Source organism: Toxorhynchites rutilus, chromosome 3 (assembly GCF_029784135.1).
Source record: "Toxorhynchites rutilus septentrionalis strain SRP chromosome 3, ASM2978413v1, whole genome shotgun sequence".
Lineage (NCBI taxonomy): Eukaryota > Metazoa > Arthropoda > Insecta > Diptera > Culicidae > Toxorhynchites > Toxorhynchites rutilus.
Window position 1 is genome coordinate 164,740,525 of NC_073746.1, and position 26,441 is coordinate 164,766,965.

Here is a 26,441-nt window from a genome sequence, read left to right on the forward strand (position 1 = left end):
TAACGATGATTTTATATTATAATAGTAATTATTTGTGGAACAAACAGGAAATGCATCGACAAATGGTTAAGTGAGTGTCAGGACTATATGTGTTAGGTAATCAAACAATATGAAGTAAAAAATGTCATTCAAACTTTTATATTTTTACACTGCACTTGGCCCTTCTTATCTGATAGAGAATAATTTACCTCCCAAGCACTAATATCGCCACCAGACGTCGACACTGTACATTTGTCGTCGCAAATATAAACAAATCAGACTATATAACGCACACCAACAAACCACCGCATTCGTGAAACTGAAAACGTTTTTTTATTACAGAGTCAGTGTGGCACTGACTCAGTTTTAAAAACGAATTCGCTATTAGTTTAATGAGCAGAGTGTAATTTTAAATTTGAGGTTATTATTCATTTAGTTGCCTATCAACTCATCGAGTGATGTTTAATTGGCCGATGTATCAAATATACAAAAAAAAAAGGAAAAATAACAAAATCCGGACACCGTTTCGTGGTGATGTGATGTGTAAACCAGGTTAATCCTTCTGGTTTGTTATGATTCCGTTTACTCGATGTTCACACTTGCAGTACGTCAGCCTTTTTGAGGGTGGAAGTCAGATCTGATCATCTGTTTTTATCCTATTGGATTTCTCATACGTTATACGGTTATAATTTCCTACATCCGCACGTACCACGGCCTTATCCATTCGGGTTGTCAAATGCACCCACCCCATCGGCAAGAACGCCGCAAGAACCAGAGCCCATTTTCCAAAAGTTGCTGCTCAATGGGAACGAACGAGAGCAACAGAATGAATAAATATGCTATGTGCTGCTGCTCCCCGTTGGAATCGGTTTCGGGAACGCAATCTGCCGCTTTGTATGTGTTGGTGTTTCACGCTCCAAGAGCACTAGGCTGGCTGGCGAAGTGAACCCCGAAGGATGAGTAAAGGAGTTTCTTTCCCTCCTCGTACAATAGCTGGGGTTGCGTGTGTTTGTGTGCGCGGACACAACCACGCACACAACAGCACGCGGCGAACGCCCGATCCAATAGGAGAGGTACAGCTGGAAAGTTTCAAGTGCTGAACTCTGCGTAAAATACGATAGTAGTAGAGGAGTCTGCTGCTACCGTGACCAGGCTGATTCGTGGAAGAATGAGAACCACTTCGGGTGGATGGATGTGCATCATCTTTCCCTTCGGAACACACACCCGTGCGGCGGCGGCGGTCCATCATCATCGTCCGCACTGTCCCCGCAATACACACTATACAATGCATTCACCACCATTCGCAGAAACGGAGAGCGCCCCTTCCAATCCTTCCAAAACGTGAGATGAAAAGTGGTTCAAGGAAGGACGGAAGGAAGGATGAAAGGATTCTCCCCGTCGCCGCACATCCGAAGGTCTTCCACCACCATTGTTTCATCACGGTGGTATCGTTCGTGCGCTGTGTTATTATTCTCCGCGGACCGACGTTTTTCGCAAAAAGATAACATTTTCTGGTCCCGCCACATTGAGAGATGCTGGCTGCTGCCTTCGCCAGAATCATCGCGCGAGGTGAAGCAAAAGAGGGAGAGGGAGCAGAGCATGACAAGCAAGCAAGCATCACACGCTCGCAAGTTTCGGGGGAAAATATTGATTTTTTGTGTCCGTCTGTGCTTTTGCTTGCTTGCGCGGAGCCATTCCACCATTGAAAAGAGGTTGGGTTCGGGTTTTTTTCGCTTCTTCCAATAATGGTCAACAAGCAGCAGCAGGATAAAGAAACACATTACACGGTGGGTTTCTGGAAGAAGCGCTGAGGCTGATTAGCGCGTCCAAGTGGACTCGAATCAAACCGCGTGGTCGGAATCGAACGCACAGCGCGTCCGTGCTGTGCAATGTTTGATGAAGCTTCGGGTTTATCTGAATTGTGATTATGAACGGTAGAATCTAGTTACATCAGCTCAAAAAAGTGTGCCACACGTCATTCAAATGCTTTTCCAGCACGATGTTAGTAAGTGAATTATCTTATCGCATGCCGCGTTGTGTTCAAAAAGAAGTCCAAGAGAATTTCTGAAATACACCACATCTGTCTCAGGACATAACCTTTGTTGAATTTTGCTCCAAAAACTATCAATTTGCAATGTATGCTGGGTTTGAACCGATGTTGAGAAAGTAGAATGTGTTTGTATTGCATAATTTTCAATTCAGCAACGCGTGATACTTTCCCCTATCTTCTCATTTTTGCGCAACTTGACAAAACTAAAGACGGATAACCAGAGCCTTCATTTTGTATGTCAACTTCATTACTTCAGTGTCATATCAAACTTTTTGAGATTCCATGTTTCGTTTAGCATACAGTGGCACTCACGGAGTGGAGACCAAAAAAACTCTAGCTGTTTCTTGTTTTTTCTTCTTTTGAAAATCTGAGCCTTTTTTTACATAAAATAGGGTAAATGATCTTGGTTTGTCCGATTTGGGGTGTTTTTACGCAACTAGTAAATGCAAATCGATTTTTCTTCATGAACATAATCGATACGAATTTGGGTTTGCTGAGAAGCCCCAAGTCTCTAGTTGCTAATACTACTAAAGGGTGTTGAAATGATTCAAATTTTTATGTCTTTTAACGATTTTCCTCAAAGAGGAATTATGATCATGGTTTGACCACCTCTGATCATGGTTTGTCCAAAAAATGATCATGGTTTGTCCGGTTTTAGAAATCACTATTTTTGAATGAAAACATTCGAATTCTCAAGTAGATGTTGCATTTATCATTGCTTGAGTTTACTGTCGTCATATTGATCCATTCATGATTTAGGCTTTCTTCAGAATATTGCCTTTTCTTGGGCATTTCAAAAGTGTTCACCTGAACACACTCAACACAGAGAAACTTTATTTTTGCTAGGCGCGAAGGACGCAATAAACAAACTGCAGCGCGCCAAGCGGTTGCCATAGAAATCTGGGGACAAAACATAATTTAGCTATTTAAATCTGATACAAATGGTGTGCAAGCATGATGTTTATAATATTTGTAAGTGTTATAATCCAGAAAAGGTCTGAATACGTGCCAAATAATCATCTGGTGATCGATTAAAAGTTAGCTCGAATGAGGGGCGCATTGACACAAATAGAAGGTGTATTTTTTAGTCCTTGAATTGTGCGGAAATGTATGCGTCATTTGTATGGCAGCCCCTAAAACCTCCACATGCCTAATTTCGTTTCATTTACTTGATTACTTCTCGAGTAATACAAAATTTGTGTTCCATTTGCATGGCAACTTTTTTTTTCTTGCTTCTTTACAAAACTTATAACTCGCACTATAATTATAACTATAATGAAATGAAGGAAATTATTTGAATTTTTATAAAATAATACCACCAATTTTTTAAAGAAAAATTACGCTGAAAAAATATGTGAAAATAAAAATTCATTTTACTCAAAACCTTTTTTTTTATTTTGAAAAAAAAATATGAATAGCCATTACAATTCCTAACAAGTTACCCATAAATCGGAAGATGGGCACTTTTACACGGAAAGAGTTTTTCCAACAATCACTTTTTCATGTTTTCCTTGGCAAATTACTCTTAATGTTTAACTCGTAATATTTTTTGTATAAATATATTTTGCCTTTCACAGGTTGAGTGCCATGAGAGTTTTTCCAACAATCACTTTTTCATGTTTTCCTTGGTAAATTACTATTAATGTTTAACTCGTAATATTTTTTGTATAAATACAGGGTGGGCCATTTAAAGTGGAAGGATTTGTTTTTGCAATAGCAAAGTAAAGAAGTGGAATTTAAAATTTTTTTTTTTGAAATTCATTTATTTTGGTCCAAGGAGATTTGTTCTAACTACTTTTTGATTATGATATCTCGTAAATGACCGCCTCTGGCCTTGACCGCAAAATGTGTCCTTTTTTCGGCATTTTCCATCACTTTGCCCAATGTTTCGGCCGATATGGCAGCAATTTCTTGTCGGATATTGTCTTTCAGCGCAGCCAGGGTCCTTGGTATACCTTGGATTTTAAATATCCCCATAAAAAAAAGTCAGGAGGCGTCAAATCAGGTGATCTCGGTGGCCAGTCATAATCGCCGTTTTTCGATATTAATCTTCCGGGGAACATTTCGATGGATCAGATGGGTCAGATGGGTTAAGTTGTTGAGCCATTTGAATTTTATACGGAAACATTTTCAAATCAACACGAATTATGCGTCGGAGAGTGGTTCGAGCGATGCCTAACTCTTGCGAACGATGGCGACCTGATGTCGATGGAGTCTCTGCAACACTGGCTCGAACGGCATCAATATTCTCGTCGAAACGTCTTGGTCGTTGTCTGGACAGATGACTGGCATTACCAACACTACCAGACGATATAAATTTGGCATATAATCGACGTATAGTGTTGTCTCCAGGCGATGTTTTAACTTTATTTTTATTTTTCCACGCACGTTTAGTTAACACAATTGAGAAGTTATTTTGAATGTACAGCTGAACAATTTCAGCGCGTTGTTTAGGTGTGTATTGTTCCATGGTTAAAATTGTACTGAAATGACGCTTCCAACGCGGTATGACATTTGTTAATCTGACATCTCTGTCAAAAGTTATGGGGTTGCCAGATGCTTCCACTTTAAATGGCCCACCCTGTATATTTTGTCTTTCACACGTTGACTGATGACTGACACCGAGCTTTCGGTTTAGGTCGTGTCAGTCACCGGTGACTGGCAGTGTAAAATATTATAATAACGGTAAAAATAGAAATTTTTTACAGAAAACTTTAATGATTTTTACTAACACGTTGAGTGCCACGCCATCGGTGACTGACACCGAGCTTTCCGTTCAGATCGTGACTGACACCGAGCTTTCTAATTTGCCAATATTGCGCTTCGCATTTGCTGTACACGATACCGGCGCGCGCGCTGCCTGACGGGAAAGTCGCTATAAAACCGAGTGGCACTCAACGTGTTGAACAAAATTAGGATTAGTTGTCATTTTTCGAAAAAACATGAAAAGGTTGTTGTTAGAAAAACTTTCTGACTTGTTGTGACTTGTTGGAAATTGTAAGGGCTTTTCACACTTTTTTTGAGAATTAAAAAATATGCTTTTGAGAAAAATGAATTTCAATTTTTAAAATAATTATTTATTCAATGTAATTTTTCTTTGTGGTACCTTTTAATGAAAATTTAAACAATTTTCTACGTTTCATCCGTTGACCAGAATTTTGTAGATAGTTTTTGAGTAATATTTTTTTGTAAAAATAAAGAAAAATGTTTTCGAAGATTTTAAGTATGTAATGTTGCTTAAATGACCAATGTCTTTACAGTGCCAACTCCTAAGACGAGCTAGTATGAAATACGTCAATTAAACATTTTTTTACTCGATTATATACAGGTCGGACTCGATTATATATGATTCGATTATATACAATTTCAGACTCGATTATATACAGTTCGGACTCGATTATATATGATTCGATTATATACAATTTGAGATACGATTATATACAGTTCGAAAAAAATATTTTTTTTTTATATTTCAAATATGACTTATTACAAGAGAAAATTAAATGGATCAACGTTAAAGTGAAAGTTAATTGGCTATTGCGAGTACAGTGAAGTAAAAATCATGATTTTGGTAGATTTTAGTTGAAGATTCACCAGGAATTGTTTAAAACGATATTACAACGAAATTAGAAAAAATAGAAGTTGGGTGTCAAGAAACAAATTTTAGAGCGGTTAAAGAGCCTTAATTTGGTTGATGAAAATATTCATGTTTATTATGTATTTTTTGGATAAAATTAGGAAAAACACCTTAAAAAACTTTGAAGTTTTTCTAAAATGTTACTTAAATCCACTAATTTGGAAGTTTCGTAACTGTATCCTGTATAAAATTTTCTTATCTTTCGAATGGAAGTAAGAGAATTTTCCTACGAAGCATAATTTTTGAATTAGAACCAGTTTAAAGCAAACAGGGCCCGAAACAGAGAACAAGTTCAATAATTCTGTCATTGTTGGAATTCGATCATATGCGTAGAAGGATTTTTATTATCAAATATGATCCTCTATCATCTCCTGAAATAATTTGGATTTTTCATATGAGAAAAGTATTTTATGACTTTAAGGGGATGAATCAAAAATTAAATTCTTCTTTTATAATCAAAAAACGAAAAATATGTGTATAAAAAACAAACAAAAAAAATATTTTTTTTGACTCGATTATGTACAGTGAAAAGAAATCGAGAGCTGTATGTAATCGAGTCCGCGCTGTATATGTATTAGGGTGCCAATGAAAATGGTCATCTCTTATTTCAAAAAGTTACCCCATAAAAAAATTTCACCACCTCGAAAAAACACTATGCCAAATATTAGCTCAATCGAACCTAAGGGAGAGTGGCGCAAAGCGGATAGTTTTTTGAAAATCGAAAAATCACCCAAGTAAAAGAAATCAGGGGTTTCGAAATTTTTTTTATGCCAAATGTCTTAAAATTTCATGATTTTTATCAAAAATCGACAACCTGGAGTTTTTTTTCAGAATACGAAACGAAACGTAAGGTTTTGGGTATCAATAAAAATAGTTAACTCGATTTTTCATTCGGAATTTGCTGCGAAATGTTGATTTGCACGATAATGCAAATTTTTGGAAAATATTAGCTCATTCGAACTTCATTTATTAGTTTCACAGACGTAAAAATTAGAGTTTTTTTTTAAAAACAAAAGATCACCGAAAATCAGGGTTTCCAGAAAAATTGTTAGTGCCAAATGTCTTAAAATTGCAATGGTCGAGATTTAGTGTTATCCGGAAAAAAAAATTTGTAAAAAAATTTTTTTTTTGCGCTTGGTCGTTTTTCCGTCTGTAAAGTCGATTTTTAACATTTTTTTTAGATAACTGTAAATCTCGATGTGTCATGCAATTTTAAAACATTTGGCATAAAAAAATTTTTTGGAAAACCGATTTCCGGTGATTTTTCGGTTTTCAAAAATCTTAAATTTTAACGTCTGCAACACTAATAAATGAAGTTCGAATGAGCTAATATTTTGCAAATTAGATGATCGATATATTAAATAATTTTTTTTAATTATTGGTTGTGTTGGTTTTTTGCTGTTTTCGTGGCTTTGGACTAGAGGGCGCTTTATTTTTTATATTTTTTCAGGAAAGGTGAGATATTTTTTACATAACATATCCAAAAATCATTGTGACATTTTTCGATTTTAAATTATGATTTTTTAAAGTTAACCGATGGTTAGAAAACTATATTATGTAAAAAAAAAACCTCAGCTTTCCAGAAAAACTATAAAAAATTATAGTGCCCTCTAGCCCAAAGCAATGAAAATCACAAAAAAAAACAAATACAACCATGCATTTAAAAATCAAAATCCAAAATTTTCATAGGTGTCATATTTAAGAAATTAAGACTAACTAATTGGCTTTAATTTGATATATCGATCATTGATCCCGTAGTTCAAAAGTTATGAGTTTTTGAAAAAAGTCACTTTTTGGGAAAAAAATAAAATTACCACTTTTTACGAAAATCTGAGAACCAGTATATCGGTTTGGCATGGAATGACTGTACATTTTTTATATTTGAAATATGACTTATTTGAAGAGAAAATTAAGTATTTTATCGACAAATTGTAAGTTACTTGACTATTTTGAGTACAGTGGAGTAAAATCGTAATTTTGGTACATTCCAAATTATATAGCAGCGAAATTAAAAAATATGGCAGTTGGGTGTCAAAGAACGAATAGAGCGGGTAAAGAGCTTTAATTTGGTTTGAAGAAACATTCAAGTTTATTATGTATTTTTTAAATCAAATTAAGAATAACACCTTAAACACCACTAGACTTATCATCAAGAAACACAACTCCAACCTGATTCTCAATTTTACCCAAAAAATACATAATAAACTTAAAGGTCTCTGTAAACCAAATTGATGTTCTCTAGTCGCTCCTCAATTCATTCTTTGACACCCAACTTCTATCATTTTTAATTTCGCTGCAATATCATTTTGAACAATTCTTGGCGAATCATCAATTAAAATCTACCAAAATCACTCACGATTTTTACTTCACTGTACTGATAATGATCAATTAATTTTCACTTTAATGTTGAAATATTTCATTTTCGTTTGAAATAAATCAAAAAAGTTTTTTTTAACTTTGCAAAGGTCCTTGGCGATCATTTCTTCTAGCCATGTTGGGCTTTCAACCTGAGTGTGAGGATTTTTTTTCACGTCTCTGACAACTTTTCAGCGCGTGTGTTGATCCTGATAAATTTTTTACCACAAAGCGAACAAATCCTCAAGATCAAAACGCTTTCAATAGTTCATTGGTACGACAGCTGTTGAGACGCTACAGTAACTAGAAAGAAGCACCCAAATACCGTTTTGTCTCATACTCCGAACACTTAAGCTTTAATGGCCATTAAACAGTGTCTCATTACTCAGAATGGAACTCTTTCGCGAAATTAATTTAATTTTTGGATACAATAGAGCCTTCTTTTTCATTTGACTACAACCAAACTGATTTACTAATACAGATTCATGGTGAATAACTAAAAATATGTTCAATCACTTTTGTCTCAAATTCCGAACAACAAAAATGCTTTTTTTTTAATCATAACTTTTAAACTACTGGACCGATTCATGTGATCGATATATCCCATTAAAGTCAATTTGGAAAAATATTATGCTCGCAAAAAAAATGGAATTTGGTTTTGTAATTATTGATTGTATTTGTTTCCTATAGTTTACATGCTTTCGGGACCAAGGGCGGTATATCGGTATCGATACCTGTAATTGATGTTAAAATGAAGTCTATAACCCAAAGAATGTCAGGGTTTTGAACATTAAATTATTTAAGACATTAAAGTTCAAAAAATTCACATTCAAAATGATGTGTTCGCAATTTGAATCATGCATAGAAACTTGATTCATATACCGAACACCAATTTTAATGGAGATTTCTGCATAAATAACATTTTATTTAATCCATTTAATGTAGATTCTTACCATTTCTAGAACTTAACACGAAAACAACAAACAAAATAGTGTAAAAAACTACAAAAACTGAAAAAGTAACGATACTTGTTTTGCACAGAATTTGCTAACGCAAACATTTTATCAATGGTTTTGACTGTCCTTATTTGCAAATGCTCAATATCATAAGTTATAGGCTGTATCGATACCTGTAAACGATGTTAAAATGAAGGCTATAACCTAAAGAATTTCAGGGTTTTGATTATTCAATTATTTATAACATTAAAGTTTAGTAAATTTACATTTGAAAATGAAGTGTTCGGAATTTGAGACTGTTCGGAATATGAGACAAAACGGTACTCACCGGAACAGACTTCAGACGAATTTCATGCCAACTCGACTGGCCGTTGGCAGCACCATCTCAGATAGTAGTGAAACGTTGTGGGTGTAAAGACAGCATTTAAGCAACTTTGCATACTTGAAATATCCGAAAAATAACTAGACAACTTTTTGGAAAAAAAACATTTTTTTTTCTTAAATTGTTACAAAAAATTATAACTTAAAAACTATGATACCTACAAAATTCATGTCAAAGGATGAAATGTAGGAAATTGTTTAAATTTTTACAAAAAAATACCAAAAATTTTTTGGAAAAAAAATCACTGAAAAAAAAGTTATTTTAACAATTAAAGTTCAGTTTGTATATATGAAATATATATATATATATGAAAAGCCCTTAAAATTTCCTACGAATCGTCCATACAACGGAAGATGGGCACTTTTACAGGGAAAAAGTTTTTCCAACAACTTTTGTTTTCTTTGAAAAAATACAACTAAACCTAATTTTGTTTAAAGTCAAGATAGCGATATAGTGTATTCGACAAAGTTTCAGATCTCATTAAAATATGAACTTTTGTCGAAGACGTCAACTTTCTATCTGTTATAGTTTTTGAAATATAAGTCATTTTTTGTATGAAGACTCCTGAAAAAAATAATGTATTGCTCGAAACATTTTTGTGTGTAAATTCTCACGTTTGACATGTTCTTGACATGTTTTCAAATAGAGAAATGTTAGCAGAGCATGTAAATTGCGATAATTTATACAGGGGAACTTCGATATAACGTACTCTCGTTATAACGTACACATTTTCAATGTGTAAAAAATATTTTCGGAATACGTACTGAGAGTTTCATGTCAATCTCACAGGATCAACGAAGGCCACTTGGTGGTCTGGGTATAAGTTCCTGAATTTTAATTAGAGCTTTGGAAACCCCATGAAAACAATCTTTCTGTGTATTGTGCGTTCTGAATAAGCTGATTATAGTCTCATGTCTGAAACCATAGACCATAATCAGGACTTCCATATTTGGATTCTGACATTACATGCTCTGCAATATCACACTTGTGCTGAAGAATAAAGGTGCATGTGGTCATTTTATTTATTTACCTTTAAGGTTGATTTCTGTTAGAATCCGGAATCCCAGATCATTTGATACCAGCGGTCGTAGTAGGCGAATCTCAAAAATTTTTACAGCAAATTGTTCGGAAACCCTGTAACTTTCGACGGTGAAAGCGCTGAACGTGGCTAAATCGGCAGTAAATGATAAACTGAAACATTTTCGTAAACGCGCAAGTGTTGTTCTGATGGATCAGTGGACGAATCTTAGTGAAACATACGACCGGAGCTGAGGTTTAAAGTAATGAGATAATTAACGCAAACTCTCGAACTACGACATCGCCACAAACACAACTTTATCCAAAGTCCATGTCTGGAGAATCCATATGTGAAAAAGTTATAGAAATTTCCGTGCCTACAAGCAAACAAACAGGACCCTGAAGCAAAATTTGGAAGCCAAAAAACCACTTGTGCCTTGAAAGTTTTACAGCAAGGTTTTGGCGAAGTAAGAAAGGTGCTTGCTGATGAATGACGAAATGTGCGTAAAGATGGATTTTGGACAGCTGCCAGGCCTGATATTCTAGAAGGGCACTGCTAGACGAGACATTTCAAGCAAACTTAAGTACGTTTTCGCTGATAAAAATGCCAGGAAGTGCATGATTTTGCAAGGGATTCGAAGCTGTGGATAGAAAACCAAGGAGTTCATCACAAACAAGACAATGGATTCGAGAATGTATAGGGAAGAGTGCCTGCAGAAACGTCCAGTGAAGTTTTGACCAGATTTGGTAAGGGTGCTTCAGTGGTCTCCGTGACAATGGAATCGATTACATTGAAAAAGACCCCAATCCTCCCAATTGCCGCCAATTCCGCACAATCGAAAAATATTGGGCGATTGTGAAGCGTAATTGCGGAATGTGTGCCAAAGTAACTCGGGATGCTGCAGACATGAAGAGATCGTGGATTACAATGGCTGCTGAAGTTGACCAACGTATAGTCCGAACTTTGATGAAGCGTATCCGAAGAAAAGTATGAAAATTCATCAACACTGTAAAGGAATAATTTTTAAAATAAATTATCTATATTCTGATATAGAAACATTTTTTGTACCTTTAACCAATCCCGAGATACAATTCCGGATTCTAAATGAATCAAGCTTTAATCAACAGTATTTAATCAACAGTAACAGCTTTAATCAACAGTAACAAACCATGAGAAAAATTAACTTCATCTTTTTAGTTGAACTTTTCCGTCATTATTTATTTATCTTACCAAACAGCAACACAAAAAAGTAATATAAACTATATTTCTTAGCTTTATGATTCCGGATTCTAAATTAATCAAGCTTTAATCAACAGTATAATCATGAGAAAGATTAACTTCATCTTCTAGTTGAACTTTTCCATCATTATTTATTTATCTTACCCAACAGCAACGCAAAAAAGTAATATAAACTATATTTCTTAGTTCTTTATTATGCTTCGATATAACGTACAATTTTGAAAGTAAAATGTACGATATATCGAAGTTTCCCTGTACATAAAAATGTTACGAAAAAAACATTTTCAAAGGAAAAAAAATAAAAAGTTGTTGTTCGAAAAACTTTTTCCGTGTAAATGTGCCATCGTCCGATGTATGGATAACTCTAAGGGCTTTTTTTATAATTTTTTTTTAGAATTTTAGAAGCATATGTTTTCGATATAGATGAATTTTAATTTCCAAAAAATATTTTTACCTGATTTTTTTTTCCAAAAAAATCTTTGATAATTTTAAATTAAAACCAAGATATTTTCCTACATTTCATTCTCTGACCATCTTTTTGTAGATGTTATAGTTTTTAAATTAAGATTTTTCGAAAAAGAGTTGAAAAAACTCAAAATTAAAAAAAAAACCCAAAAAAATATTTCAGGCCTACAAAATTTAGAAATTTATTTTGGTTTTCATTAAAAATTATCGAAAAAAAAATATTTTGAAAATTAAAATTCATTTTCCTCGAAAACATATGCTTTCAAAATTCTGAAAGAAATAGATATAGATAGCCCTTAAAATTTCCAACAAGTTTTCCATACATCGGACGATGGGCACATTTACATGAAAAAAATTTTTCGAACAACAATTTTTTCATGTTTTTCTTTGAAAAAATGCTATTAATTTTCAATTCGTAACATTTTTTTGGTGTAAATTATCGCATTTTAAATGCTCTGCTAACTTTTCTCTATTTAGAAACATGTCAAGAACGTGTCAAACGTGAGAATTTACACACAAAAATGTTTCGAGCAATACATTTTTTTTTCAGGAGTCTTCATACAAAAAATGACATATATTCCAAAAACTATAAAAGATGGAAAGTTGATGTCTTCGACAAAAGTTTATATTTTAACAAGATCTAAAACTTTGTCGAATACACTATATCGCTCTCTTGACTTTAAACAAAATTAGGGTAAGTTGTATTGTAAGGGCTAATAATATATATATATATATGAGTAGACTTATGTCCAACCACTACTCGCTAGATGTGCATCTCCACAGAATAAATCTTGTTCAAAGCAACGTCTGTCGGTGTGGAAACGGTTACGATGACATCGATCACGCAGTTTGGCAATGTACGGATAATTACGCAGCCAGAGAGTACCTTTTGAATGCCCTTATATATATATATATATATATATATATATATATATATATATATATATATATATATATATATATATATATATATATATATATATATTTAGGAATTTAAAAAAAAAATCGAGAAAAATTAATTTTTAATAATTTTTTTGTCAGCGAAATTTTTTTTTTGTGTTTTTTGTGAAAATGTAAACAATTTCCTACATTTCATTCTTTGACAAGAGTGTTGTAGGTATCATAGTTTTTAAGTTATAATTTTTTGTTTAAAAATGAAGAAAAAAATTGGCTTTTTCCAAAAAGTAGTCTAATTGTTTTTCGAATATTTCAAGTATGCAAAGTTGCCTCAATGACCCATGTCTTTACACCCACAACGTTTCACTACTATCTGAAATGGTGCGGCCAACTCCTAAGACGAGTTGGCATGAAATTCGTCTTCAGTAGGATTGGCTACTATGAGTTGCTCCCCTACATCAAAATTGTAAGTTGTGCCTGTCTTGTCCACAATTGGATAATCAGGTGTTCGATCAAAGGAATACCCGGCTACATACCAGATGCTCCGGGAGTTTGACTGGAAAATTTTTAGACATCCATCTATAGTCCGCATCAGGTATCAAGCGAATACAACCTGTTGGTGTAATTTTGCTGGTGAAAAATCCGCCTCAAGAGAGGTCCCAGTCGATTCGCCTATATAGGTGAAGTTTTTATAAAAGGGGCCTTCTAAATGGTGAAAAGTTATCAATCAAAATTGACCTAAATCGAATAATTTTAAATATGCTGAATATAGTTTTCTATTCCAGGCAAAAATAATAGATCACATCTGACAAAGCTAGCAGCACTTAAAAGTTGTCCAAAATGTGGCTATGCTTCTATTTTCGAGTACCCTTGTATATACTTGGGTACCGAACCACTTGTTTCACAAGCACATCCCACAGTACCCTAAAATACTCATCCTCTCCTATTACAAAATATTTTTTTTTCTAGCGCTTCCACCGGCTGTGAACGTCATCGAAACTTGACTCACCTGACGGTGTCGTCCTCGACAATTAAATCCTGCATGTTGTCCTCGTTTTTACACCAAACGTCCACCGACATGACGACTCACACCCACAGATGGTGTCTCTCTCCCCTTTCCGCTTCTAAATTTGTTGTTGCAAAACTGGTGCAGTAGAGGCAAAGGAACGCCCGCGAAACGCCGTGCACTGTGAGCTGATACCCCCCAAAAAACACCGAACAATACTGCCTCCCGCGCCACTCGAAAATATTTCTCTCGCCACGAAGCACTTGATTTCTTCTTAATTCTCCGGAATCACTTTTAGATTGGCTTCAATTCGGCCCACTCGTGGAATGACTGCATCACTTTTTCCCGCAATCCAACTATGTTGAAAAACTATGTCACATTATGCTCACCGACTTTTGACACCACTTTCTGCACCTTTCAACGACACTTTTTTTTCTATCCCTTCTTAAGGTTGGATCCTTCCCGTTCCCGTGTGTTATTGTTATTGTTTTCTTCTTCCGGATGCTGCAATTTCTCTCGATGTTATTGTTGTTGTTGTTGTCAGTGCTCCACGCATTTACCTTTGCTACAATAGTATTATTTTTTGTTGTTGTTGCTGTTGCTGCTATTATCAGTAACTGTAACTGTTGCGACGATGATGACTAGCGGCGCCTCCCGTGAAGCGCCGTATTACACACAGAAAAAAAAACTTCACACGCCCGCTGCTCTGCTTAGAAATCCCACGATAGGAGGTGCGGGGATCGCAAGGACGGATCGCAGAAACAACAATTACAACAACAACAATCGTCACACCACAAACCACCTCGTCGCCGCCCCGTCTCCTCGCACATACTCTCACTTCTGCACCTCAATCGGAAACCCTTATCACACACCCCCCGCGTCTGTGTGTGCGCACTATGCTCTTGCGAGGAGAAAAAAAACACATGCAATACGCGTTTTTGGAGAGCGATAATTCTGCAGTGGGCCACACGCTTCTTTTTTTGCACTTTTTGCACGTTAATCACACACAGAATTGGATTTCGGGCGCATTCACGACGACGATGACGATGATGATGACCCGGTCCGGCCCGGCAATACGCAGCAACGAACGAAAAACACTACACCTCACTAACGGTTGCGGCAAATCCCGTTCCCGTGTGGATTCACACTCGGGAGGATAGTGAACGCGCAATTTACGCTTTCCAAAAAAAACAATTTTGCGTCTTTCCGCAAGAGAAGCGCACGGGTTCTTCCTTAGAGCTCTTGGCTGCCGCTGCTGCCAAGTCTACTTTCGGTCAACTACTTTCTGGTTCCTTCTGGCCTGTATGTTTTTTGTTTCGTCCTTACCGCAGCAAATCTCACACGCGAGCCTCGTCCTGCTGGCGCTGTAATGTTGTTTTTCAACTTGTACACACTTTTCCGTACTTTTTTTTTTCGGGACCGAACAGATGAACGTAGAAAAATACACTTTTGACAAAAAGGGGGAAACCAATTCGAGACTCACCGAGATATTTAGAGAGAGACCGAGAGCGAAAAATCCGCACAACACACTTTGACGACTTTCAGCCGATTTCTGGTGGCGGGAAACAGCTGAGTTCGTAGGTGACGCTATGTTGCTGTATTGCTACGCGCTTGGGCGGTAACGAGTGAAAACGGCCATCGGCCCGCCAGCGGTCCCTGAATCTCACCGGAAACGCTAGATTTGCCCGCAAACTACCCGATTCAGAGCACCTTTGATAGAAGATTCGAGCCGGAACCTCCGTTCCGACGTAAAACCAGCACCGATCTACTTTCGTCTCGCGTAGTAAAAAATGCGCTACGGTCACAGAGACGCGTTCAACGGTGGGCAAAACAACGGTACAAGAGCAGCAGCAGCAGCGGGTACGGTAACTGTCGTGGCAGTGTGGTGGTGAATAGGTTGCGCGAGAATGTGTTGGTCACTTGATGAATGTCGAATGCGGCGTAAGAGCGAGAGTGTGTAGAAATAAATTACGTCTTTTCTTTGCAGGTCCATTCGTAGCCATTCGTGGAACTCTCGCGCACACATACACACAGGGCAGGGCTACCATCCCGTCAATGTTGTGTTGCGCGATCATTGTCAATCGTCATAACCATCATTTCGTACATGGGTATGAGAGCAAAGGGATTCCTATTGGAGGAGCTTTTGCTCGCGAAAGCACACAAGAGCGAAATTTACACACATACGCTATCGTGTCCGATTGGCGGGGTGCGTTTAGAACTTTTTTGCCGACGGATGCAGCGAAAAAACCACGTGGCCTACCTGAGGGAATGGGCAAATAATGCATAAATGAGAATTGCGTAATTTGGTTCGATTGAATTGCGATAATAGCAGAATATGTGGAGTTTCATTTTTCTAATTGATATTTGTTTTGGCTCATTTAGTTGGGGCCGAGGTATTTTGATAAATTAAGTATATTAAGTGCTATTAAGTGTACACCCCGTATTGGTTTGTTGTGTTTGAATTTTTCTGGGTTAAAAAAGTAAATAATTAAAAGCGACTTAGGGGCTGTCCACATACCACGTGGACAACTTTAGGGAGGGTAGGGGGTATTACAATGTCCACGCTTGTCCACGGAGAGGGGGGAGGTGGTATAGATCGAGTCCACGTGGACAGGAAGAATATTTTTTTGATACAACCACCTATACATTGAAAATTAAATTAAATAACACATATTCAAGAATTTGAAAACTCTCCGTATTTTTAAATAGGGAGAGTTTTGAAATTGAGCTGATTGAACCGCCTGAGAGTGCTGCCCAGTCAAACGTTCATATTTTTTTCTCATATAATTGTTCTTCAGTGTAATCTGTATCATAAAAATATCTCAGGTAAACTGTTAATGACCAAACTTTTTCCTATGATCGAATTTTTATAGTTACGGGGTATGCATAGACACTCATAGTTCAAAATTATAAAAATTAACCATTCCATAATGGTTATGATAATCATGATAAGCGTAAATTATTTTTCATCAAATATTAGGCTGTCAGAAAAGTCCTGCGGTATTTTTTTTGAATTTTCATTTGTTCATAAAATTAGTTACAATCATCTGTTTTAAGTCAAATATGCGCCGTTTTGTTCGATGACTTGTTCCCAACGAGATGCCGACTTCATAATACCCCTGTTATAGAAGCTCGCTTCCTTATTGGCAAAAAACTCGGATAGTCAATTTTCACAGGCCTCTTTTGTGGCTAACTTCTGACTACCTAGCTCGTTCGCCATGGACAAAAACAGGTGGTAGTCACTTGGTGCAAGGTCCGGACTATACGGCGGATGCAAAAGAACCTCCCATCCGAGCTCCCGGAGCTTCTGGCGCGTCACCAAAGAAGTGTGTGGCCTGGCGTTGTCCTGATGGAAGACAATGCGGCCTCTGTTTATTAAAGATGGCCTCTTCTTCATGAGTGCTATCTTCAAGCGGTCCAGTTGTTGGCAGTACAGGTCCGAATTGAGCGTTTGGCCATAGGGAAGCAGCTCATAATAGATTATTCCTTGACAATCCCACCAAACACACAGCAGAACCTTCCTGGCCGTTAATGAGGGCTTGGCCACCGTCTGAGCCGCTTCAGCGGGCTTCGACCACGACCCTTTGCGCTTCACGTTGTCGTAAGTGACCCACTTTTCATCGCCAGTCACCATCCGCTTCAGAAACGAGTCGATTTTGTTGCGATTCAGCAGCGATTCACATGCGTCGATACGGTCAAAGATGTTTTTTTGCGTCAACGTGTTTGGCACCCATACATCGAGCTTCTTTGTAAATCCAAGCTTCTTCAAATGGTTAATAACGGTTTGATGACTTATCCCCAGCTCTTGGCCGATGCTACGGCTGCTACTATGCCGGTCTTTCTCGGCTAATTCTGCGATTTTGTCGCAATTTTCGACGACAGGCCTTCCGGAGCGTGGCGCATCTTCGACGACCTCTACACCAGAACGAAAACGTTGAAACCATCGTTGTGCGGTGGAAATGGAAACTGTATCGGATCCATAAACTGCACAAATTTTATTGGCAGCTTGAGATGCATTTTTGCCTTTGTCATAGTAGTACTGTAAAATATGTCGGATTTTCTCTTTATTTTGCTCCATATTTGCGACACTATAACTCATGAACGACTTAACCAAACAAAACACTGTCAAGGACTATATTATAGCGCGCAAAAATACCTTCCAACAAGCTATAGTATGACTCGATACAATGAATACAACTAGAACTACGCGCTTACAACGACACCTCGCGGAAATACCGCAGGACTTTTTTGACAGCCTAATATAATTTTCTATACATTTTGTTATATCTCGAGAATAGTTAGTCTTAGGATAATAATGTCTGTATAGTTTTTCAGTTTTGTTTTCCATTTTTCAGAATTGCGTGTAAAATCATTTTTCCAAAGTATTTTAATTTCATCAATTTCCACTAGCCGTCAAAAAATTGAGTGAGTGTTCTGATAAAAATATACGTGGAATTTGGTAGCTGATTCGGAATATTTCAGGAGGTGATAGAGGATCATATTATAAATTCTACGCATTTGGTTAATTCTCAGCTAGAGTTGTTGAACTTTTCTTGAGTCGAACTTTATGTCTTGAACTGACTCTAATTTAGAAAGTTCGCTACTTAGAATAATTATGTTACTCATTTGAAAGATAAGTAAATTTTGCGTAGAATGCAGTTGTAAAACATTTAAATTATTGGAACCAAGGTAAGGATGAAACTTAAATTTTTGTGCTTTTATAGGTTTTTATAAATTTTCCATGATAATCTGGATTGTTTATATCTATCAAATTGAAGCTGTCCAACCATTGTACAATTCTTTCCTCGACATTACACTGTTATATTGTCCCCTCATCTCACCGTCGCCCACCCTCGACAGATAGTCGAACACCAGATGCTATCCCTGGTCTTTATGCACAATGCTACAGTGCGTGCGGCAACTCTCGGTTGAGACAACGATACCTCATATCCATATCCCTAACCTGATCTTCTTCTTCTTCTTCTTCTTCTTCAATGGCACTAACGTTCCTAGAGGAACTTCGCCGTCTCAGCGTAGTATTACTTGCGTCATTTTTTATTAGTACTTAGTTGAGATTTCTATGCCAAATAACACGCCTTGAATGCATTCTGAATGGCAAGCTCTAGAATACGCGTGATCACAGTGCAAGTCGGAGGAAATTTCTTTGACAAAAAATTCCCCCGACCAGAACGGGAATCGAACCCGAACACCCGGCATGTTAGTTATGACGCTAACCACTCGGCCACGGGAGCACTATCCCTAACCTGATCCATCCCACAAAAATTGTTGCCCCTCTAACCTCGAGTAAACCGCGAGTAATCGGTCGAAACTAGAGATGGGCAAATCAGCTCATCATGGTGAGCGGCTCAGAGCCGTTCAGCTCATACAAGTGAGCTGTTCATTTGGAACAGCTCTTGAGCTCAGTTGAAATTTGCAGTTGTCCGCACAATTGCATATGAAACGTAATCACCATGGGACATTGCATAGTGTGCATTTTCTTAATAGACGGAAAGCAAAAAATAAACGAATTTAATTTGTAATTGAACAAAAACTAGAACTGATATGAATTCTAATAATATAATATACAACAAATACTGAATGCTGAAATCCAACATAGAAGATGCTTAGGGTATGCTGAACTTAAACAACAGAAAAACCAGCAGTAGCCAAATAAAATGCCTCCAGGAATATTGGCCGAGACAACGTTTTTTGAAAAAACCATCGAGATTTTTTTTTTTTGCATCCGAGGATATAAAAATAAATCCACTAATAGGTGCAACGAGAAATAATTATTCACGATCACAAAGGTATCAAAAGGACCAGTATCAATCATCAACATTTATGCCGGGTGGTTTTCTGAATTGTTTTGATTCAGCACGCGGAAATAAATGTATGTGTTTCCACAGTAATGTTTAAATAACAATGTAATATATAAAATTTATTTACAAACATATAATAATGTTTATTATTTTGTTTGGCCATATAAGAAAAATTTAATGATGTAACGAACGATTGAATATCTTCAAAACAAAAACCTTTTTTCCTATCTGGCATCTCTGCTAAAGCTAAAGTACGAAGAGGGATACACGAAAACAAACTGACGTCATGCCATGAAGCGCGGGAGACGAAAAATCCTTTCGCGTCTCGCAATACACTCTCTGCAGCTTTTGCGCTCCACAGCTATGCAGCTCAACAGCTCAACAGCTCAGCAGCTCAACAGCTCAACAGCTCAACAGCTCAACAGCTCAACAGCTCAACAGCTCAACAGCTCTTCAGCTCAACAGCTCAGCAGCTCATCAGCTCAACAGCTCAACAGCTCATCAGCTCAACAGCTCATCAGCTCCAGCTCCGTAATGAGCTGATGAGCTGCGTTTTTTTGATTGCGAGCCGATCCAAATCCGCTCACTATGATGAAGCGATTCGAATGAACAGCTCATGAGCGGATGGCACATCTCTAGTCGAAACCTACTAAACATAGATTTAAGTTGAAATTCTGTAAAAACAAATCACGAATTAGTGGCTCCGCAAAGCTCATGCGATTGAGCCTTACAAATAAATGAATTGGAGAAAAAAAATAACACTGTTATCTTGCAAAAATTGAAGTGATTCACAACATAATTTATGCACAATTTTCTCAAATGAAAGCAATTGAATCGTGCTAAGCAGCGTAATTTTTGAATTAAAATCAGTATAAGGCAAAAAAACGGTCTCAAGGAAGAGTTCAATAATTCTTTCGTAGATTAGATTTGATCATAAGCGTGTAGGATTTTTTTCATCAAATACGATCCTCTATCGCCAGAAATATATCGGATCAGCTACCTAACAACTTGTATATAACAATATTTCAAACACATATAATAGTTTTCGATATTCTATTCAATTTATGAGAAAGTTTTCTCAGCAGTTTTACCCATTAACGACCAAGCTGTATAATTTTTTTTTAACGAACACCAATGTAATTTTGATTATTGGCGTTACATAAACCCAAATCTTCAAGAATTATTTTTTCCGTCCTTCCGTTTTCCGGAAAATGACAAAAAACCGAAAAATCGCCAAACAAAAACATTGGCTAAAACCTACATTTATGATCCTCTAGGATTCAATGTTTTTTTTCTACAACGCAATGTGTGTTCTTTTATCAAAGAAATACTGTAATAAAGTTTATATATTTTTACATTTTAGAAGGTTTGTTTTTTTATTAGGTTATGTGAGGTTATGTACTTTTCGCACATAGTTGCTTTAATTCGAATTTGTTGTTCAATAAAGTTATACAAAATTGAATGAAATTTATGGTAAGTGATAGCTAATAAATTGAGCTATCATTTGATGCCAAAACCTTACCATATGTTAGCTTTCCAAAGCCATGAAAAATTATCAAAGTTGCTGTTCGATTTTTCGAACGCTTGGCCTGGAATGGGTTAAACATTTCTTCATGTTTTTGAGGAATCAATTAACTTTCTATTAAATTAATTGATTTCTCAAAAACTTATTTCAATCGGACAGCAGATTTCAAACCAAAACTGTACATATTTTTAAAAAATGGGCAGGATCGGGGCAGCGATTGATTAATTTGGCGTTGAATTGTTCTTTAGTAAACTGTTCGAATTTAATAAGTGATGTTTTGATAAGGATTTTAGCGGATTTTTAAAACCAAAGAGCAATACAAATAACTTTTCGGGCAAGGATAGCAAAAAATCAATGAGTCGTGAGTTTTCTGATATACCCCGATTCTGCATTCCGCCGGATTTGCATTCCGTTCGTAACCATTATTTCGTTCGAGATGTAATTTTGCATTCCCTATTTTTTGCCCCATCTAATGTTCAAAGAGAAGCAGATTGAACGAAGGGCAAAAACAACTTGAACGGAATACAGAATGTCGATCGAAATACAGAATAGCAGTCGTAGTTTTTCCCCGCGAGCATTTTGGAAGCCATCTAGACACTCAATGAAAAATTTTCAATAAGTAGTTGAAAACATATAAAATATACATTGAAAATATTTCTAATACGCTATTAGTACCCTCTGAAAATTCCCGGAACTATTGCAGAAAAGATTTCGCATTGCGCTGATGACTTAAAGTGAAGCGAATGTGTAAATGAATCGACATTTCCTGTGACCAATCGTACCGGAGTGGGTAAAAAACTACATTCGACAAATCCACTCGATATCCATAAACTAGAAATTTATAGTTTGAAAATGCTGTATTTTTCGTCGTCATTCCATCGAAAGTACATGCGTTTCAAAATCGCTTAGAAATTTTGACCCTTTACCCCTCAATTCTTTATCAAATGAAGATCTTTAGATATCAGGTCTCTATTTCATCTTTTGTTTTCTTGATATTCTTTATAATTGATAAAAAAATCTATGCATCTAAAATTGTTCTGTTTGTTTTTGTGGGCTTCATAAACTCGAAAAGTTCGCCACTGATGGAGCTCATATTATGACACAATATAAAATCCACTTCAAGGATTGTTGTTGCTACTGCCAACCCCTCAGGAAGCTTTAAGATTTTCAGATGGAATAAGCACACTTCTGAAGTAATGCTGTGAGCGTAAATCAAATTTCTAGTATTGAATACGTATTCTATGTGGTAGCAACACATTTTTTTGCAAGTGTTTAAAAAATCGTGAACTAAAATTGTATCCGATAATGATTTTAAATCCATTTAATTTTATTCGATTGGCGTTCGATTGTTCAACTGCGCGTTTCCGTGTTGGCATATTAGATAGCCAAAGCGTGGCAGGGTACAGCTAGTAAAATTTGAAAAAAAAACATAAATGGAATTAAAATTTAATGTAAGCGCAATCCAGTTATTTCTTCGATTATTCTAATTAAATAAGCAAAAATGTCCACGTGGACAACAGAGGGAGGGGTATGAAAATGTCCAGACTTGTCCACGGAGGGGGAGGGGGGAGTGTAAAATCGTGCTTTTTCTGTCTATGTGGTATGTGGACAGCCCCTTATATTCATCGTAAAATGGTAGTCACAACAAAAAAAAATGAAATGGTCACATCTCTACTTTATGTTTAAAAAACAAACAAAAAATCTCCAATTCAGATGTGGTAGAATTGAGTGTACAGTTCAAGTTTTTCTTGAAAAGAAAATTGAAATCAGTTCAGAAATGTAAAGAAATAACACAAATCAATCTCCTAGTATTTAGTATGGCCCTCTTTGGCGTCCAGCACTACCTGCAAGTGCCGAGGTGAGATTTATGGTCACTGTCGCTGGTCACTAGTCACTTTCCCAGATCTCCTTAATCGTCGTTTTGAGTTCCACTTTGTTCCCTGGATTTTTATTCTTCAGAATAAAAGTTCAGTTCTTGATTTCCCACCATAGCTGCTCAATAGTATTCAAGTCCGGTGATAACGGATGTATTTTGAGTCGGTTGGGACATTATAGAGCAGGGACTCCCGCACGATGAGGTCAGTTTAGTTCGGATCATTATCCTGTTGAAGGTAGTAATCACTAGGCGGGGCCAATTTCTGTACGGGAGACTGCAGGTTATGGACCTGATCACGAACATCACTGTCACAAACGCTTTCACGTCACTTACACTCCACTTAATCTTTTTGGGCCTGATTCTCGAATACATTTCACGGTGGAAACGAAATAAACGGCACACCATTCAACTACGTTTTACGAGTTAGTGAAGTGAGTTTTCAGATAGAATCAATTTTCAGGTAGAAATTAGGTAGAAATTAGTGAAATGAGTTTTCAGGTAGAATAAGCACTTTTCAAATAAAAAAATCATTAATGAAAATTAACTTCTTCGTATCAAACCGGTATTCAATGTGAGTGGAAAACTTTGTTTTCTTCATGTGATATAATAATCTCATGCAGAAATTTTATCTGAAGATAATTTGATATTATAATGATAAGTTTAGTGGGAAACTAATCTCGTATCCAGATGTCGACACCGTACCGTTGTCATCGCGGATACGTTTCATTCCGTTTCCACCGTGAAGTGTATTCGAGAATCAGGCCCTTTGTGTTAAGATAAACTCCGTGAAGTGAAAGAGTTCATTCCCGTTTATAAGAGATATGTCAGTTGCATAATTTCGGGCGTTTGAACGTTATGTCGGTTGCATAATTTCGGACGTTTGAACGTTAAGTGTTAATAAGTGAATAAGTGTATGAGATAATATTCCATTTAATTGAACGTATGTTTTAGAGTGACAAGTTTGCGATTCTACCTCGATGATTCGGTATTTCAATGCCAACTATTCGGACTCATTCCATGAATCATTTGCTTGGTGCGTTAGTTTGCTGATTCAAACGCTGGTTCAAAGATGAGGTGGAATACTTGGTTGCTGTAATTTTATTTCCTCTTTCTATAAATTACTCTAGAGATAAAACATGACTATCATGAGTTTAATAATCGATATCTCGCATACTCTTGTACTCAGCTCTGTTATACTCGTTTGAATAGTGAGAAGTTTTTAGTATAGGTCAACGTTAAAATCATTTTTAAATAACCGTCTCTACAATTTTGATAAATAATAAAATTTTCTATATTTCAGAATAAACCAGAATTTATCCATCTCATGATCAGTATAATCTGAGCTACTCCCATATGGGATTCTGAAGTTTAATCCTTTTATCCTTCCCATTCTCGTGTAATTTGATATACGGGACAAGAGGCTTGATATAATTATTTAAACAGAAACTGGTCAGTAGCATCGGTCAGAAGCATAATTTTCATATGAAACACCTGATGAGTTTCAAGGAATTTGCCAAAAGCAGAAAATGATTCGGATTTTCTTTAGACAGATATCAAAATTATGGAAAAAAGAACTAGAGAATAATTTTAAAAATATTAATTTAAAAGCTTTGCAATGATAGATTCATTTTTTCCTTATTTGAAACTTAAATATTTTTTCATTCATAGTTTGTCTTCAAAACAATTTCGTTGAAAATATCTATTACGTAAAAACGAAAGATCAATGGCCTTATTCGGTGTAACTATCGTCCTGATTCGGGTCTTGTCCACCAATTGTGAATGTTTGAATTACAAAAAACCAGCTCTACAATGTTGGAAAAACATTACAGTTATTATTTTATATTCAAAATATCAACAAATCAATATTATACATAACCAATCATAATTATAGTTTTAGCCAGTGGCCTCCATTGCCATTTTATGGGGTTGCAACTCTCTGTTAGTCTAATCCTTAAAATAGAAACAAAAAAATTCTATTCATTTAGGACAATCGAAATTAGACCTTTTGCCATGTTTCAATCGGTCTACGGGAGCTACATTTTTAGTCCTCAATTACATCCCATAGCGCATTTATCGAATCCAAATAAACAAATTTACGTTCTGGCTACGACAGGGTTTCGTTCTAAAAATGCCACCAAGCGGGTAAATTGCTGTTTGTTTATCTTTTTTTTCTTAAAAAGCAAAACACGATTCAAAATGTTAGCAAAAAAGCTAAATAAATTCGAAATTAAACTTACTCCATTCCGCGTGACTAGCTTTCACCATCTAAAACACAAGTGACAAATATACTTGTTTTTCCCCGTGTCGTGACAGTATCGTGATATTCATAATAACACCGAGTTCATCAAAGTTGTCACGGCGGATGAACTCTTCCGGATTCTACAAACACAGTGGCAGCCGTAATAACGTAGTGTACATTTCACTTCGTTTTCACCGTGAAGTGACGATCGTGATCAGGCCCTATGTTTCAGGATGTTGAATTAAGCCGTCTTGTCCATCGCCTATTTGCCATGGTTTTAGTTCCAGAAGCCGCCATTGTACCATACATCAGCTGACTGCCGCGGCCGTGTTTTACTGTGGGAACCAAATGTTGAATCTGGAGCACTGATACTGGTTTCCTCCACATAATCTATCTTCCAGTCGATTCAAAGCGATTGGTTTTTGTCTCATCCGTAAAAAAGGACCTTGTTCCAGAACTCCTTAGTTCTGTTAACATATGCCTTAGCAAACTGTAGTCGTTTTTTTTTCATATTCACCTTTGAGATGAAATATTATTCACGGCCAACACGACCTCTCAGATTGTTCCTGTAGGCTGCTCTCCGGATAGTGTCTGCGCAGACAGGTCTTCCATGGAATGTATCGTCAAGTGTCTGCGCAGACAGGTCTTCCATGGAATGTATCGTCAAGTAGTATGTGGTCACACAATTTTGCGATTGACTGTACCACGTGGACCGAATGGACAAGTGTGGACATTTTCATACTCCTCCCCCTGTTATCCAATGAACCTTTGTATCTTTTCATCAGAATAAGTAGCTGACCCGGCGAGCTTAAAACCCGACCACAATTATTTCTTTCATATGAATTCTTTCGAACATTAACGTTTTCTTACTGAGCGAACGTTCGTGGGATCAATCGCTGATTTTGATTTTGATTTCAGTATGTTTATATCATAAATCTTAATATATAAAAAGAGGTTTTTCCCACGAACGTATAACTCACAGGAGAACGACTGATCAG

General features: G+C 36.5%; 1 protein-coding gene across 8 annotated transcripts in view; it reads right to left on the reverse strand.

Moving 5' to 3' along the window:
- LOC129775071 (uncharacterized) overlaps positions 1–15,556 on the reverse strand; it is a 294,827-nt gene extending 279,271 nt beyond the window's left edge. Inside the window, exons 1-2 of one of the 8 annotated variants that reach the window (XM_055779301.1) lie at positions 15,311–15,555; positions 13,988–14,488 (exon numbers count right to left, since the gene is read on the reverse strand). In XM_055779301.1, the coding sequence (XP_055635276.1) occupies positions 13,988–14,058 (71 nt within the window). In that variant the 5' untranslated portion in view covers positions 14,059–14,488; positions 15,311–15,555. Of the gene's footprint in view, positions 1–13,987 lie in introns of all 8 variants that reach the window. The other 7 variants (XM_055779298.1, XM_055779299.1, XM_055779296.1 and 4 more) reach the window with 7 other exon arrangements.
- Positions 15,557–26,441: the final 10,885 nt, after the last annotated feature.